The following is a 15746-nucleotide window of genomic DNA, read 5'->3' as shown; positions in this document are numbered from 1 at the left end:
AGGCAGGAAGGGAGAGAAGAGGAGGGGGAGGAAGAGAGATAGGGATAAAGGTCAAATCACTGGACCATCTCATGTCAGATTACCATCACAGTTACCATGCCCACAAGGGCTAGCATGTAACCTGACATTTGTGTTGTGCCTGAAGCACCATCTATTGTTTGTGAAGAGGTCTTTTTTTACCGTTTTTACCATTGTCTCTGTAGTGTTGATGGATTCACCCGAGTTCTCAAATAACATTGTTGAATACTAAATTAGAACATCCCACTATCTCCCTGCAGCTGCAAGCCAGTGTTTGGTTAATATTTGACTGTAATTGTGATGCACATAGCACAGAAATGAGTACTGTAAGTGTCCTGTACATGTTCAAAAGGCCTGTACAGCAGGAACATTAATGCAGCTGAATAAATTTAAAATGACTGAGCGGTGTTGTCCAGCGTTGCTGCGTTATGCCAGCAGAGGTCTGGTCCTTGTGAACAGGTCTGTGCGTAGCGATGTGTTCCCAGCAGGTGGACCGCGGGGGAGGCGATGTGAACGGAAGGGCTTGTTAAAGCATTTTTACAGGCCAGATCAGCTGTCGGAGGTAATGAAATGTCTGGATGCACACGCTGGCAGTAATTGCTGGTTGCGCTCTTCACTGCTGACCGTGAGACTGCAGCCTTCTCAGGGCTTCAGCCATGCGCGTTTGTTTCGGTGCAGAGCCAGGTGTTTTGCCGGTGACTTTCTGTCATCTTCTGGCCCTGGCCTGGAGGCCTCCTCAGAATGTCATTAGCTTTGTGCTGTTGTATAAAGCACACAAAATATTTTCTTTGTCATCGTTCCAACGTGCGGTTAGCCTTAAGCTAAACATCTCGCCTGACTATTGATGATGTAACAGATGTGTGCTGTAAATTAGTGACGGGGACTGAGGCAGTCATGAACTGAAGACTGGGACTAAAGAATGATCAGCTGTTCCTGTAATTAGTGACTCGGACAAAGGCAGTTATGAGCTATCGTATGCATTATACATCATACGCAATAATGTTTTAACCACAGGGTCCCTTTCAGTGTACAGTGACACTACAGAGACTAGAGATTAGCCCTCTCATGTAAGCTCAGAACAAGTCAGTACAGTAAGTCCTCTGGTGGGTCTCCGTAGAGAACAGGTCAGTAAAGTAACTCCACTGATCAGTGTCCATGGAGAACAGGCCAGTAATTCCCCCAGTCAGTCCAGAGGGCTTTCTTGGCATTTCAGAATGTGTTGTGTAAATGCCTTGGCCTTATGCAGCGGTTATTGGTATTTGGCACGGCACCATTACCCAGCGAGCCCGTCCGCGGCGAAGGGCCCATATGGCTGGCGTGTGCGCGCGGAGCAGGGCTGCGTGCCTGCGGTGTTTGTTCAGGTGATTATTATTTATTTAGCAAAGCTGTGAATGCGACCATAATCTGAAGAGCGATGCGTCCCAGGGGCCGAGCCCGCTCTGTTGAAATGCCAGCGGTTTCCTCCAGCGAGGCTGCAACAATAACAGCGCCCCTCCCCCCTCCGTCGACCTCTCGGCGAACGCGCCGGTCCCCCAGAGCACGGCCGGCGTTATCGCAGCCTGTTTCTCCGTGTCGATTTATCCGTCGGGGGGTTGAAAGACGAGCCGTTGCTTCAGTGTTTTCAGGGGGAAATGGATTCCCTCTTATGAGTTCTCTCTCTCTCTCTCTCTCTCTCTCTCTCTCTCTCTCTCATTCTCTTTCAAGACTTCATCTTTCTTGAGGATGTTCTGTGCCTCGTGTTCATTACGTAATCAATAGGAAGTGTGTAATACATACTGAAAAAGTGTGCCTGCAGATTGGATGCAATGTAAGTGTTATGTAACTGGGAGTATGTTGTAGGAGGTTCTGATCTGTACAGTGTCAGTAATCAGTAGCTCATTCTTGTTTTCCTTTTAGCCTATAAATGTAGGAAAGCCCTTGAAGAACTGACATAATGGAAAGTGGTTGGAATATAAGGCAACGTTTTTCATGTGACCAACTAAGCACTTACACAAAGTTTGTTTTTTTCAAATAACCTTTGTACATGTAGAACTAACAGGTTTCTCTCTTTCTCCTTCTCTCTCTATCTCTTTCTCTCTGTGTCTTCCTCCCTCTCTCTCTCTCTCTCAGTGCACAGCCCTCCTGCAGGCAGCCCGGAGCGCCCCACAGCCGCCGTGTCCCCACTGCGTCCCCACGGCTCACCCACTCGGTCCCCGGGCCCCTCAACACGGCCCCTGTCCATGGTGTCCCCCCAACACTCCAACCACTCCCCCTCCCTGACCCCCATGGCCCGCTCCCCCATCCCCCTCACCTCCGCCGCTGTTGCCATCACCCCGCCCAACGTCAGCGCCGCCCACCTGAACGGGGAGGCGTCGGCCATCCCGCTGCAGCCCTCCTCCCCCGCCCATCCCCATGGCGCCGCTGCCAGCCTGCCCAAACTGGAGGAGAAGAAAGCAGAGAAGGTTTGTCCACACTCCCCCTCTTTCTTTCTCTGCACCCACTTCCTGTCGGTCTTCAGCCTCACGTCCTGTTTCTCTGTCCTTACTTCTTATATCCTCACATCCTGTCTCTGTGTCCTCAGCCATACTATCTATTACCATGTCCTCACTTCCTGTCCCTCATCTTCATCTCCTTTCTCCATTCCCTCACGTTGTGTCTCTCTTGAGCTGCTTTTCCTGTCTGGCTTTGTTCCAGTCTTTTTTAAGCCACACTTCCTGTCTCCATGTCCTCACATCCTGTCTCACTTAAGCTGCATCTCCTTCCTCTGTGTCCTCTTTTCCTGTCCCTGTGTCAGCAGGTGCAGAGCGCAGTGCATTAATCTCCTGCAGTAGCCTCCATCAGCATATTTTCTCATTCTTAGCTGGGCTGTCAGGAGGACAGGCTTGAATACACTTAATAGCTTCTCATTACAAGAAAGAACCTCTGACAGATAGACTCATTATGAGAATAAATTAATTTTCAGTGTCGATAGAAGCGCGGCTGTTTGCTACCTTGCAGTCTGTCAGTACATCTCAGCAGTGACTGTGGTGAAAGGCTAGGAATCGCTCCAGTGTGTTTTACAGTCCCCTCTTCAGCACATTAGCACTGAGCGCCATTATCACACTGTTCCCCTTACCTTTGTATTCTGTGTACGCTAGCTAAACCCCCATTAGTTCATGTTCCAGCTCAGGAAGTGGAAAGAAGTTTAAAGGGCCAAGGCTCAGCTTATCTTGCAGTGAATCGGTGCGCCCTCATCCCAACGGCCTTTTAGTTTGCTGTAACTGTTGTGTCTACGGCTCACCGGGGCTATTGTGTCAGCTGCCAAAGCGTGTGAGCTAATCCTGTAGTGCACTTTTTTTCAAAAAAGAAAACGTGTATGGGTTGTCTGATACCTCCCCCCATGACATCTCTAGGTGCCACATTGTCTTCTGTTCTTGAAAACATGGTGGTCTCTGATGCTGGGGTGTTGCAGTAGGTTCATGGCAAGGATTTGGCAGGTCTTCTGTCCTGAGGTTTCACAGTTATGGTGTTCAATGTGCTCTCCTGGGAAACCATGTAATTACTGGAGCAAATTAGCTTACATTTTTAGCCATTAAAACAAAGGAATAGCTTCTCAGTATGGATATCTTCAACAGAGTCAGACTTGCTTAGCTCGCACACAGTGTAGATCATATCTACCACTACCTAAGAATAGTATGTGTTTATGTCTTTAAGAGATCAAAGAGTTTTGACCAAGGAAGTATGAGTAACAAGACTACTTAGCAAATATACTGTTGGGACACAGAGAGGATGATTGTTTCAGTTCTGGCAGTATTGAGTTTGATACCTTCAATTTGGTTAAGAAACCACACATTTCAAGTGATGAGCTACCCAGATATTTATTAAAGTAGCAGCAAGGAGCAAAATATTAAGTTCCACACTGTCTGACATGTTGCCTCTTACTTTTTCAACACACTCATTTGGGAGGCAGTTTTAGCCAAAGAACATCAAAGGTCATTATGACCAACGGCACTAAGCGTGAACAACCAAGATCACAACAAGCAACAGAACAGAGAAAGAGTGTGCTGCAGCAGATATTTAGTGCAAAAGCTGTTAAGAATCAGTCACAACATTAGTGAAATAAGATTGAGCACACAAATATATGACACAGTGCCTGCCACTCTTGTGGTGTTCTCCCGTGTCCCATGTCCTCTGCCTAGCTGCATTACAGTAACTCTGTCAGCTCCCGCCCCAGATAAACACTGGAAAAGACAGTCCTGACTGTTCACTTGTCCAGGAGAAAAGGGACTTCCTGCCGCTTCCTGTCACATGCAGTAAGGCCTCATGAGTCAATTCAGCAACTGCCATTTATATGATTGTAGATGATTGGACAGAACTAGGTTCATTGCAGGTTTGTTGGAAGGGACGGCATGTCTTAAAGAAGCTTGTGAGATGGTGTGAACCGGATGGCCTGTAAGTGAGAGGTGAGATTGTACAAAGAGTGGAGTCCCGGTGCGTGAGAATAGAATGATCTGTTTGAGAAGCCCTGACAGCCAGCGGGGGGTGGAGAGCGGGCCCACATGTACGAGGTGTCAGCCTGCTTCCTCTGCTGTCGGCCCGCTGTCGACAGACGTCTCTGTGCTGATTATTCACAGATAATTGGCTCTGACTCACTACCCCCCACCCCACAGGGGTGTGTTTGTGTGTGCATGTCTAAGAAAGGGGGGGCAGTGCTTGCGTGCATGTGTACAAAAGGGGTGGGGGGGGGGGTCAGAGGTGGGGGTCTTTCAACAGTGATATAGTCTTTAAGTTTCTGTGCATTTTTGGCTTGCACAGATGTCCACTCTGATTTCTGTGCTGTTACTTTAGTGGTGATGTAGTGTGTGCAGGTGATTTGTAGGTGATATGTAGTGTGCAGGTGATTTGGAGGTGATATGAAGTGTGCAGGTGATTTGGAGGTGATATGGAATGTGCAGGTCATTGGGAGGTGATATGTAGTGTGCAGGTGATTTGGAGGTGATGTGGAGTGTACAGGTGATTTGGAGGTGATATGTAGTGTGCAGGTGATATGGAGGTGATATGTAGTGTGCAGGTGATATGGAGGTGGTATGGAGTGTGCAGGTGATTTGGAGGTGATGTGGAGTGTGCAGGTGATTTGGAGGTGATATGTAGTGTGCAGGTGATATGGAGGTGGTATGTAGTGTGCAGGTGATATGGAGGTGATATGTAGTGTGCAGGTGATATGGAGGTGGTATGGAGTGTGCAGGTGATTTGGAGGTGATGTGGAGTGTGCAGGTGATTTGTGGTCTTCAGGGGGTTTTTGAGCTGACTTGATGTGCTTGTGCTTTAGGTGTCATTCAGAGAGGCTAAGAGCAGGTAGAAGAGCGGCACAGACAGGTCTCTGTGGTAAGGGATGCAGTACCACTACAGTGGACTCATCTCTTCACCCCGGGGATTGAGTGAGACAGAGAGACTGAGAGTGAATGAGACAGAGACAGAGTGAGGGAGTGAGGGGTGCTTAGAGGAGAGGACGTGCGCTGGAAGCCTAAGCCGCTCTCCGCCATGTAAATCACACGGGCCATGAAGCACGTCTGCGCGGCGCGTGCGTCTGCCAGTGTGTTTGCTGTAATATAAAACCCAATGCCTGTTACTCATCGCTGTCTCCCAGGCTGGCTTATACGCAGTCATCCTTGCTTTTTACTGTTTATTACACACTGCCATTTTCCCGGCAGTGTATTATTTCTATTTCTATTACTTCTTTATTTATTACATTTTTATAGTCAGAGCCCACTGATGAAATTCTTGAAAGGACACAACATTTGATGATTTGCTCAGGGCACCATTTGGTGTAAAAATGCAGCCAGAAAAGTCTCAAATTCAGTGCCGGTCTAATTTCTGTTTTGTTTTGGTTTGCATGTTAATTCCAAAGTTCGTTTGTCTTTGAGAACATCAGCAATATTATGTCTATCAGAACTCTGTGGCTAAGTTTGGTCGCTATACTGTAGTTTAGGGGTCACCATCACCTACGGTTCACTCAAATATGAACAATTATATGGTCATTACCCAAGTCGCTGTGTGCATTTTCACGTTCACTGGTCATTCAGTCTCATTGAGTAGCTGTCAGCAGTCAAGACAAGTCAAGCGTATATGAAGAGCGGCTCATTGGTTACCCCCACCACAGTTCAATTCCTGAGCTAACTGCAATTGCGAAACTTGTCAAAGAATTTTCACATTGAAATGAAGGCCCTGTCATCCTGCAATTGCTTAATCAGTCCTACCAGATCTGCTTTGACTTTTTGTCACTTTCTACACTTGTCATTTGGACTGACAGAAGCCCATATCCAGAATGACAGCATACATTTTCACCGGCTATCCATTCCCACAGTAACACAGTTTTAAGCACCTTGCTGAAGGGTACGACAGAAGTGCCTCACCTGGGATTTCTGAGTTACAAGCCCATGCTCCTTAACCATTATACCACACTGCTACCCTTTGTAGAACACTCAGCGGTACTCACTGTGGTATTTAAGTGGGTCAGTCTACAGAAGCACCTGAAGCCATTTTTGACAGTTCTATCCCCTACCTCCTGAAGTGTTCATTGGCTCCCGACTCCCGCCGATCATAGCCAATGTGGAAGCCCCTCTCCTTGGCTGTCAGTTGTCAGCTCTAGCCAACTAAATGCCACATAAGTGCTGCTGGTCACTTATGCATAGACGCGCGGACACACACACACACACCCACCCGCTCGGATGGTGGATACACTGAAGTGATGCATGCATTTTAAATGATGGCTTGCGGTCTTTGTATACCGTTCTTTTCTCCAGTACATATTTAGTATATAGCACACCAGTGGTAGTAAAAAAATTTGTCATATATTTGGCTCCCCCTGGTGTTGGGAGTCTGAACTGCACATAGGTATTACCAGCGGGACTGCACCCTGAATTAATTTAGATGAAGACAGCACATGTTAAAGGCAGTAAATGTCATTCCCAGCACAGTAGGTGAAGTTTAGTCTTAAAGCTCTTATTTTAGCTTTTTTAGAAAGCGAATCCTTGTTCTTAATCTGTTGCAGGTTTATGGAAGCACAGCTATGGTGTTGATGGGTGCTAGGCTTGTATGAATAAGCACTACTGGTTTTTGTTTGTTTGATATATTGATTGCACTGATAAGTGAGGCCGGTTTACTTGTATACAGTACTTCACTGTTAGTATGGCACTGTTATTTTTACTATTGTGCTGTTTATCTTTCTCACCCACGGAGCAATCAAAAATAAGATTTTATTTTCCCTCTTATATGTACAATATGTATTTTCCCTCTTATGCGTTCGGTAATTTACAAGACAGATCCATGCAATATGAATGCAACATGACATTTACGGACTTCCACTTCTTGCCTGAATGGTTTAAAAATGTACCTCCAATTAACTAGGCTATAAAATGTGTTTTCCCCAAGTTCACCCCACCATATTCGAAAATAAAAACAGTGGCTACTCCGTTTATTGCTGTGATGCTGACTGCATAGTGATTTTATTTTAATAGCTGTGGCCTGTAGACTGTTGTGAACGCATCATGTACCCACAGCCCATTCGCGGCTGTAAAAGAGCCATAATGCCTCATAGCAGCCTGGCACATTCAGTACGTGAGAGTGAAAAGTCAAATGATGTCAGCCATTTTCTGCGCTTTTGTGTCTTTATCTATTTCTGCACTTGTGCATAGGCGTGCGCGTGTGTGTCTGACTCTGTTGAACTAACAGCGGTATCCATTAAGGGTTCTTATATTAATCGGATGAACAAGTTTCCAACTTAATTACTTCCACAAGGCCGCAATTACTAAGAATAAAATAGTAATAATGACTAATTTTGATAATGGTGTATATATATATGTATAAGTAATGAACACACAGTCTGTGTATGTGTGTGTCTGAGCTGTATTCTCTCTCTCTCTCTCTGCAGAAAGAGAAGAAGACTGGAGGTGGTCTGCTGAAGCTTCTTTCCGGAGCTGCAGCTAAGAAGAAGTCTCGCTCGCCCCCCTCAGTGTCCCCGACCCACGACCCCCCCGCGCAGGCCTCAGGCGAGGCGGCGCAGGGCGCGGTCAGCAGCCACGGCCGGGCGGGGTCCTGCCCCATCGAGAGCGAGATGCAGGGGGCCATGGGCATGGAGCCCCTGCACAGGAAGTCCGGCTCCTTGGACCTCAACTTCTCCGTGTCCCCCCCAGCCCGCACGGCCTGCTCCTCCCTGCTGGCCCTCCGGCCCGAACCCAAGCCCCTGTCCCGTGAGAGGTGGGTCACAGCCACGCCCTAATACACTCCCGTACCCACACCAATGCACACATACATAGTGTACATACATACCCACACACATGCACTCACATACTCACACAAACACGCACACACACACACACCAACACACAAATGCGCGCACACACTTAAATATGCACACAAACACTCACACAAGGCACTCCATGGCTCTCTGATGAGTGTTTCTATTTCAGGAATTTAAACAGTATTTGTACTTGAGTCAGATCCAGCTTTCTCTCTCTCTCTCACACACACACACACAGACTCTTTCTTTCTCCCACTCTTTGTTGGGATGGATTGGGTCCTCCTCCCTCCCTCCTTTAATTAAGGATTTGGACATTTGGGTATGGGTGGGTGCAGAGGTGGGAGTGCATGTTGGTCCTGCGCAGCTCTCGAGAAGGGCAGACAGACAGACAGAGTTAAAACAACCATTTTAGAATGCTTTTCATAATGCCCCGCTAACTTCCCCAGCAAATCTTCACCAGTCTGCTTGTCCCAGAAAGAAACACTCTCTGATCCATACTCGCTCACTTGTCCAGTCTTCTTACAGACAGCAAAACCGCAGCGGAGAAGGCGTTCGGTTTTTTCGACGTCTCTGCAACGGTCAAAGTCGCTAACAGCGTTCCACAATGCGGGCACAAAGACATTTGCGCTTCTGAGGCGTCGTACACAACGCATCCTTCAGTCATTGTGGCAGACTTATGGATCCCCAGCCGATCTCTCACTCACAGCCAAGGCTTTCAAATTTATAGGCGCAATGAAAAAATGATCAATTGATTTTCTTTTCTGTGCGAAAGCAGCAGGTCGAATGTAGCCGGTCGGTAAGGCAATAATATCGCCGCAATTTTGCAAGAGCAGCAATAGACTTATTCCCTTGTAATTACAGGGACAAAATTCATGTCCCTTCAGAGGAAATCGATGGTGGAATTGCGTGCTGCTCTCTGCTTGCGCCAGCCCTTAACCCTTTGTGTTGAGTGAGAAGAGGCTTATGCATTTTTCAGTATCTGCAATAAGAAATGTGCTAATATATACTCTAGTCAACCATTCCTTCAAAATTCATGCAGCTCCATTGTGCCCTAAAAATTTTAACCAATATTGAATATGATCCTGTGAACATTATCACCATTTTTATTTGGAGTAGTATATAGTAATGTGCAGAGTAGTCAATAATGTATGTTCATAACTTCTCAAGGTAAAGTGTTCTTTTGCTTAGAAACTTTACTTAGTGGAAAATATGTATGAAATCTTGAAGGTGCTGATGAGCATTGCTGGGATCAGGAGGCGAGTGTAGTATTTAAGCATTTTCTGGGGTCATTTTCAAAAATAATAAATAAGGGTTTGGGTTTGTTAAATTTAGAGTAAATTTTCTAAGTAAGGGAGAAATCAGGGATTACATAATCTAAAATAAATCTGCATAAATCGTTCCAGCATTTCTTAGTGTGGGTACAATGCCAGAATATGTGAAGGAGAGTTGCTGGGTAAGCATCACAAAAAGAGCAATTACTATTATTATATTTCTGAAATAGATATTACATCAAGTCAAGTCAAGTCAGTTTATTTATAAAGCACATTTAAAAACAACAGAAGTTGACCAAAGTGCTGTACAAAGATAAAAAGATGCATAAAATACATAAATAAAATAAAAGATATAAAATACCATACACATGCCAGACATTAATATTCATATGCCAATGTAAAAAGGTGTGTTTTATTAATAGAGAGCTACTGTTTAATAGGGTAAAATTTATGGGTAATATTGTTACAAACATCTCTTATTAGTTATCTGGTATTTAAAGGGTAGTTTTCGTTTTTCAACTCAGTAGCAGAGTTTGCTGAAGGCGGGGAATATGACTGCAGTGTAGGGAGCAGGTGGGTGCGGTACAGAAGGCTTTTTACTTGCCGAATACACAGGAGGCTGTAGGAGGGCCTGCTGCATATTAATGCCGAACCCATATGAAGGAAGTTTGCAGGCAGTGGCTGTAGATCTGCGGAGTCAGAGGCCCTGAGTTTCCTTTATCTGCGTCCAGACAGACCCCTGGCTCTGAGGATGCACTAAATCAGGAGCCCTTTGCTCTTTATGTGGATTGTTCTCATTTGTAGTGGATTGACTCACGCTGTGTGGCCTCTCTTTACCTCCCTCTCTCCCTTCTCTCTCGCTTTCTCTCCTGCTCTTTCTTCCTCTCTCTCCCTCTCTTTCGGTTTCCTCTCTCTGCCTTTCTTATTGTGTTGACCTGACATACGATAGATATAGCCAAAATGTAAGCAAGTCACCTGGAAAAAAAATATGGACTGAGAAGTTGCTTGCTTCTTGTCTTCAACATGGACAAGAATGAGCAAAACAGACAAACCCGTTTCCAGTTAAATTATTTTCCCAAAAACCATAATCACTAAGAATAATGATAATGTTTATAAGGATAGTATAATAAATACAGTGCTTGAAAGTGTTTAATCTCTGTCTCTCTCAGGTACCGGGTGGTGGTGCCCTACCCGCCTCAGAGTGAGGCGGAGATCGAGCTGAAGGAGGGCGACATCGTCTTTGTGCATAAGAAGCGCGAGGACGGCTGGTACAAGGGCACCCTGCAGCGCACCGGCCGCACCGGCCTCTTCCCCGGCAGCTTCGTGGAGAGCTTCTGAGCACCGGGTCCTTCAGGCAGACGCGGGGCAGCCCAGCAATGCAGGGAGCCTTCTAGAGAAGCCCGGGAACTCGCCCAACATCCTTAAAGACGCCTTCAGAAGAGGCTCTCCCTGTGGATGAAGGCGCCCGCTTCCTGTCACACGCGAAGGAGCCCGACGACGACGCAGCAACCAGTCAGAAAGGAGCAGAGAGGCGGGGGGAGGAGAGCCATTTTAACTCACTGCCATTGCTATTATTTGTGTTTTTGTGTCTGAAAACACACAAAAAAACATCACCATCAGCTTGGTCACCTTCAGAGAGGGCACACCCAGACTGGAGCCGGGGGTGGAGGGGGTGGGGCGGGGGGCGAGGGGGTGAGGGGGTGAGATGGATGGAGGGACAGAGGGGAAAGAGGAAGGGAGGGAGAGAATGTGACCCCATTCTGTTACCCCTCTACACCAGAAGCCAGCTCTCAAATACTGGTGAGGCTCCAGCAGTGCCTTCGATCTCAGAGCCACCTTAGCTCTGGCCCCGCCCCTCCCCAGCTCCACCCTCAGCTCCACCCAGCCCCTCCCCGGTGGCTGAGGGCCTGACCCTCTGCTCCATTGTGGGAGAGCTCCAGCTCCTCCTCCTGCCCCAGTTCCTGCTAATGTAAACTTTTGCTTTTCTTCTCCTGTATTTCTACTGTAAGTTATTGTGAAGCAGCTGCAGTGATCTCTCTGTCTTCCCATGGGTCTCTGGAGGAGCAGTTGGCAGGACTGTAGCGTTCTCTTAGGGCTCAGTCTACCCCCTCTGCAGAAGGGAATTAATGAGCTGCTTTACAGGGTACGCTCAGAGCTGGTATTGAGTGTCCTCTCCACAAACGTGTTTCAGCCGTGTGGCATGTTCTGTCAGCACAAGTATTTCAGCAGCTTGTCCGGCTGTCTGAATTGGCCCACATTCGGGTTGGGTTCGTCTGAATAAGAAAGCATTCGTTTGACCTCGTTCTGCTACTCCTCACACTGTCCACAGTATAGGCTAGCGCTGTAGTGTGGAACCTTGGTTTTGCCCTGGTGTCCACGGCTGCTCTTCTCCACAGCTGCTCAGCGCTTCATTGGCTCTCGGGTTTGGCACCACGGCGTGCGGTGTGCAGACCGCAGTTCTGCACGGTGGGAAAACAACCAAGAGGCAACATTACACACTTTCACACCAAGAGGAGCCAAGCACCACCTCTTCGAAGCGGTTTCAGGTTTGCTTTGACCAGGCGCGTTTGAGGCTTCGTTTCCCTCAAACAGACACGCGCCGACGCAACCGGGCTAACGCAACTGTGGCTGTGCTTGTGGCATAAAAAGGATAATGGCAAAGCAGAGCGGTTGCGTTGTGAACGTGTCTTTGGTGGGAATTCTACAAGAGGGTGGGAGGTAAACAAAACCTTCTGATTTAAAAGGCCCAATAAAGCTGATCGCCAGTGGGAACAGTGGTGATTAGACTGAGCGGAGTGTACAAGCACAGCTTCATTTTAGCATGACGGCTCAGCGGGGAGGACAGCTGTCCCCCTGGGAGCAGTGTCCCGCATACACACCCCCTACACCCTTCCCCCCCCTTGCCGCTTGCTTCTTTATTGCATTACACCACAAAGCACAATTACCATCTCACCCGCAATTATCAAACCACTCCTTCTCGTTTCCTCTTCCCCTTGCTCAGACCTGGAGGTGGACGTGAGGATCCTTGTTTCCTCTTAAAGGGGACGCGTGGAAGAAGCACAAACTCAAAATGCAGACAAATTAAGAATGTCTCGAATTTGGTTCCAGTTTCAAAATTCATTTTTATTTGCATTTAAAAAAGCTGAGGCCTTTGTAAACAATTGAGCAAAGCATGATGGGACTCTTGGTACTCTGGAGTCTCCTGTTTTGAAAGAACAGATGACTGCTTTGATTGTCCAGTGTGGTTTTACATTAATTCAGCTGAACAAGCACAAAGCCACTCTCCCTGGAAGAGTCGGAACCGGAGACGTTAACAGAGGAGATTCCCTTTATGTAAAAACAGAGGCAAGTGTTTAGGGTTTGGAGGAAAGACTGCGGTTTATGCTGCTGCTTGCACAAGCAGTTGAGCTGTTTTCTGAGAAATGTTCAGAATAGTTATCTTTTAAATTGTTTATGAAATTGGAATGCTAGATTAATTCTGTTTAATGGAATGGATTACCCTCAGGAAAAACCTTATTGGACTCAAAGTTTCCTGCTCAGACCTAGGAAAAAATATTTTAAAAGATGACTTATCAAAAGTCTTATAAAACGGTGTAAAGATTGTTTTATTGGATTTTATCCGGTCGCGTTTTTATAACTTATATATTATATACTATTATAATATTTTTCAAGTTGACATGCAGTATTTAGTGTTTGAGCAGTATGGTCTCACAGGCACAGTGAAGTATTTATTCAGCTGGGTGCAGTTTTATTCTTGTCCTCCTCTGCCTGATTGATATGAAAGTGCCTGCGAAGGAGAGGAGCTGTGTGCTGAAGCCCCCAGAGCGTTCTGTGTCGCTTGTTTAGCCCTGGTTCTGGTCCCTGTGGGAGCCGGCTCTTCGTTACAGACCGGGCTTGGTGAGAAGGTCCGAAGCGTAGCCAGCTTCTTCCTTCTCCCCCGCAGAGGCAGCTGCTGCTGAAAGGCACCTCATTCATTTCCCGGGCAAACGGCCACGTGGTCACGCGGAGACCCCGGGTGGAGTTTAAAGGGCCGTTTGTGAGCTAATGAGGCCAGCCTCAGACCAGAGGCCCGCAGTCCTGAGGCCAGAGACCGGCCCGGCCAGCGATGGGCTATCAGCAGGCTAACCTGGAGGCAGTGACCAGCTAGCAATGTGCTAACCACAGGCTAACCTGGAGGCAGTGACCAGCTAGCAATGGGCTAACCGCAGGCTAAGGACAGGCTGACCCGGACCCAGCAGCAGGCCAGAAGGTCCATTCTGACAGAGACGCGGGGCCTCGTTCACTCTGCGCTCATGGCGACAGGCTGTCCCAGTCACGTGGTCACATGACCCTGCCCGCAATCCCGTTGTAACGGTGACATTAAGGAAGCACAAACTCATTACAGGCTGGGTTATGTTATTTCATCAGAACCCACGTTTAAAGCACATTTCTCTAATTAAGTATTTGATCAATAAAATGGAATCTCCTTTACAGATTCAAAATAAATGTAAAAATCAAAACCCAAAATGAGGTAGCAGTTTGATCTGCTGTCTCGCTGAGATGCGTTTGGAGGAGTCCGGGTTTTCCCAGATCGTGGGCCGGGACATTGGGCACTAATACGCCCCGTTGTTGGGTGAGAGGCTGTGGTATTGCGTCTCCTCCCCCACTGGAACTTTCATAGCCGCAGCCGCTCTCTGTCTGTCCCTGGCAGGAGACGGTAGCCTGCGCTAGCACCCCCAATAACCTTGAGCCAGGGTTGGGGCCCTGGATATCTGCGCAGAGCTTGTTTCCCAGCCTCCCTGATAAGCGCACTTCATTAGCCTTATCGCCGCAGATGTGGCCCAGGGCTTCATGGGTAATGCGGCTGAGGAGGCAGGCACAGGTGCTGAAAGGCGAGGGCGGATTTACGATCTCTTTCCCCGAAAGGACAACAGGCCGGCCCCCTCATCTTCGCCCGCCTCTTCCACACACCGATGGAGCTGTTTTCCTTCCTTCGCCGTCTTCCCGCCTTCTCTCACTGCCAAACAAGTGGCGTACTTTTGTCACGACATTAGCTTTGAGTCGCTCAAATCGACCGAAGGTGTTATTTTTGACCTTGGCGGGTCCCAGCCTGCGACCGTCTTGACAAAGCCATTGGGATGCGGTCCAGGGCAGCGGATTAGCCTTTCTGCGGGTAGACGTAAAGCACAAGCTCATTTCTGCCAGTAGGAGGCGCTGTTTCCTCACATTGACCCAGGTGATGGGGAGGGGCAGATCACTGCAGTTGGCCATCTTGGTATTTGTTGTTATTCAGCGTTTCCCTCAGTCTGCCCTGTTGCAGGTGGCCTGCGCTGTCTGTGGGCCACTGAGATGAACTTTAACAAAGGTGGTTTGTTCGACACATTCATGCCTGATTATTCAGAAAGATTTTTTTACATTATTGCAAAAAAAAAAGAGGAAAATATACATTGTGGCACCATTTTTGACAAGAGACTAAGGATGTCCAGAAGTCCAGGCTGAGGATGCTACACTCAGCGCTGGTAACATGGCGTTCCAGCTCATTCTCATTTACACAGTCTTGTGTTAACCTGTGGTTTGGTTGTTTTATTTTAAGTCAAGTGCATTTTCCGAAATAAATGCCTTTGTTTTAAAATGCAGTGTGTGTGTTTTTTTTCTTTTTCTTCCTACTGTACATTCATGAATTTATCCAGTGACCTCAGTGTGTGTTTTCCCATCCAGTTAGTTTGAACCAAGGATTTCAATACCTCGTAAAACATTGCGTCGCTTGCAGCACTACTGCGGGGTGTGATTCCACTGGGTGTGGCAGGTGGTCCTGTGCCAAATTACATACGGGTATTGTACAGGAGGGTCAGTGTCTGACCATCATTACACAGTGACTAATGGCCTTAGGCTGCCGTTACAGAATTGGATCTCAAATGGCCACTGAGGTGTCTGGCCAGTCAGTGTGAGGGACCTGCATGCCCTGGTACTGTCTCAAAATTACACATCCATATGAATTTTAAAAAAACACTCACCTTCTCTAAATAAATTGGCCTGGCATATCTACATTGAGATTAAGGGTGGGGTAGAAGTGTAGACATTGTACCACCAAGGCAAACATTGATAAAACCTGCAGAAACCTCTCTCTCAGTCTCTCTCACTCTCTTTCTTTCTCACCTTCCTCTTTCTCTCTGTCTTTTTCTTCCCTTACTCCCTCTCTCTCTGTTTCTCTTTCTCTGTCC

At 47.3% G+C, this 15746-nt stretch overlaps 1 protein-coding gene across 1 annotated transcript in view; it reads left to right on the top strand.

The window, feature by feature from the left end:
* Window positions 1-15157, top strand: part of LOC118214068 (E3 ubiquitin-protein ligase SH3RF3-like) — a 113156-nt gene extending 97999 nt beyond the window's left edge. Inside the window, exons 8-10 of the mRNA XM_035393545.1 lie at window positions 2128-2459; window positions 7907-8232; window positions 10716-15157. Coding sequence (XP_035249436.1) covers window positions 2128-2459; window positions 7907-8232; window positions 10716-10884 — 827 coding nt within the window. The 3' untranslated portion in view covers window positions 10885-15157. The remainder of the gene's footprint in view (window positions 1-2127; window positions 2460-7906; window positions 8233-10715) is intronic.
* Window positions 15158-15746: the final 589 nt, after the last annotated feature.

This window comes from Anguilla anguilla, chromosome 15 (genome assembly GCF_013347855.1).
Source record: "Anguilla anguilla isolate fAngAng1 chromosome 15, fAngAng1.pri, whole genome shotgun sequence".
Classification (NCBI taxonomy): Eukaryota; Metazoa; Chordata; class Actinopteri; order Anguilliformes; family Anguillidae; genus Anguilla; species Anguilla anguilla.
Note: the sequence above shows the minus strand (reverse complement) of the source record. Positions and strands in the feature narration are given on the sequence as shown.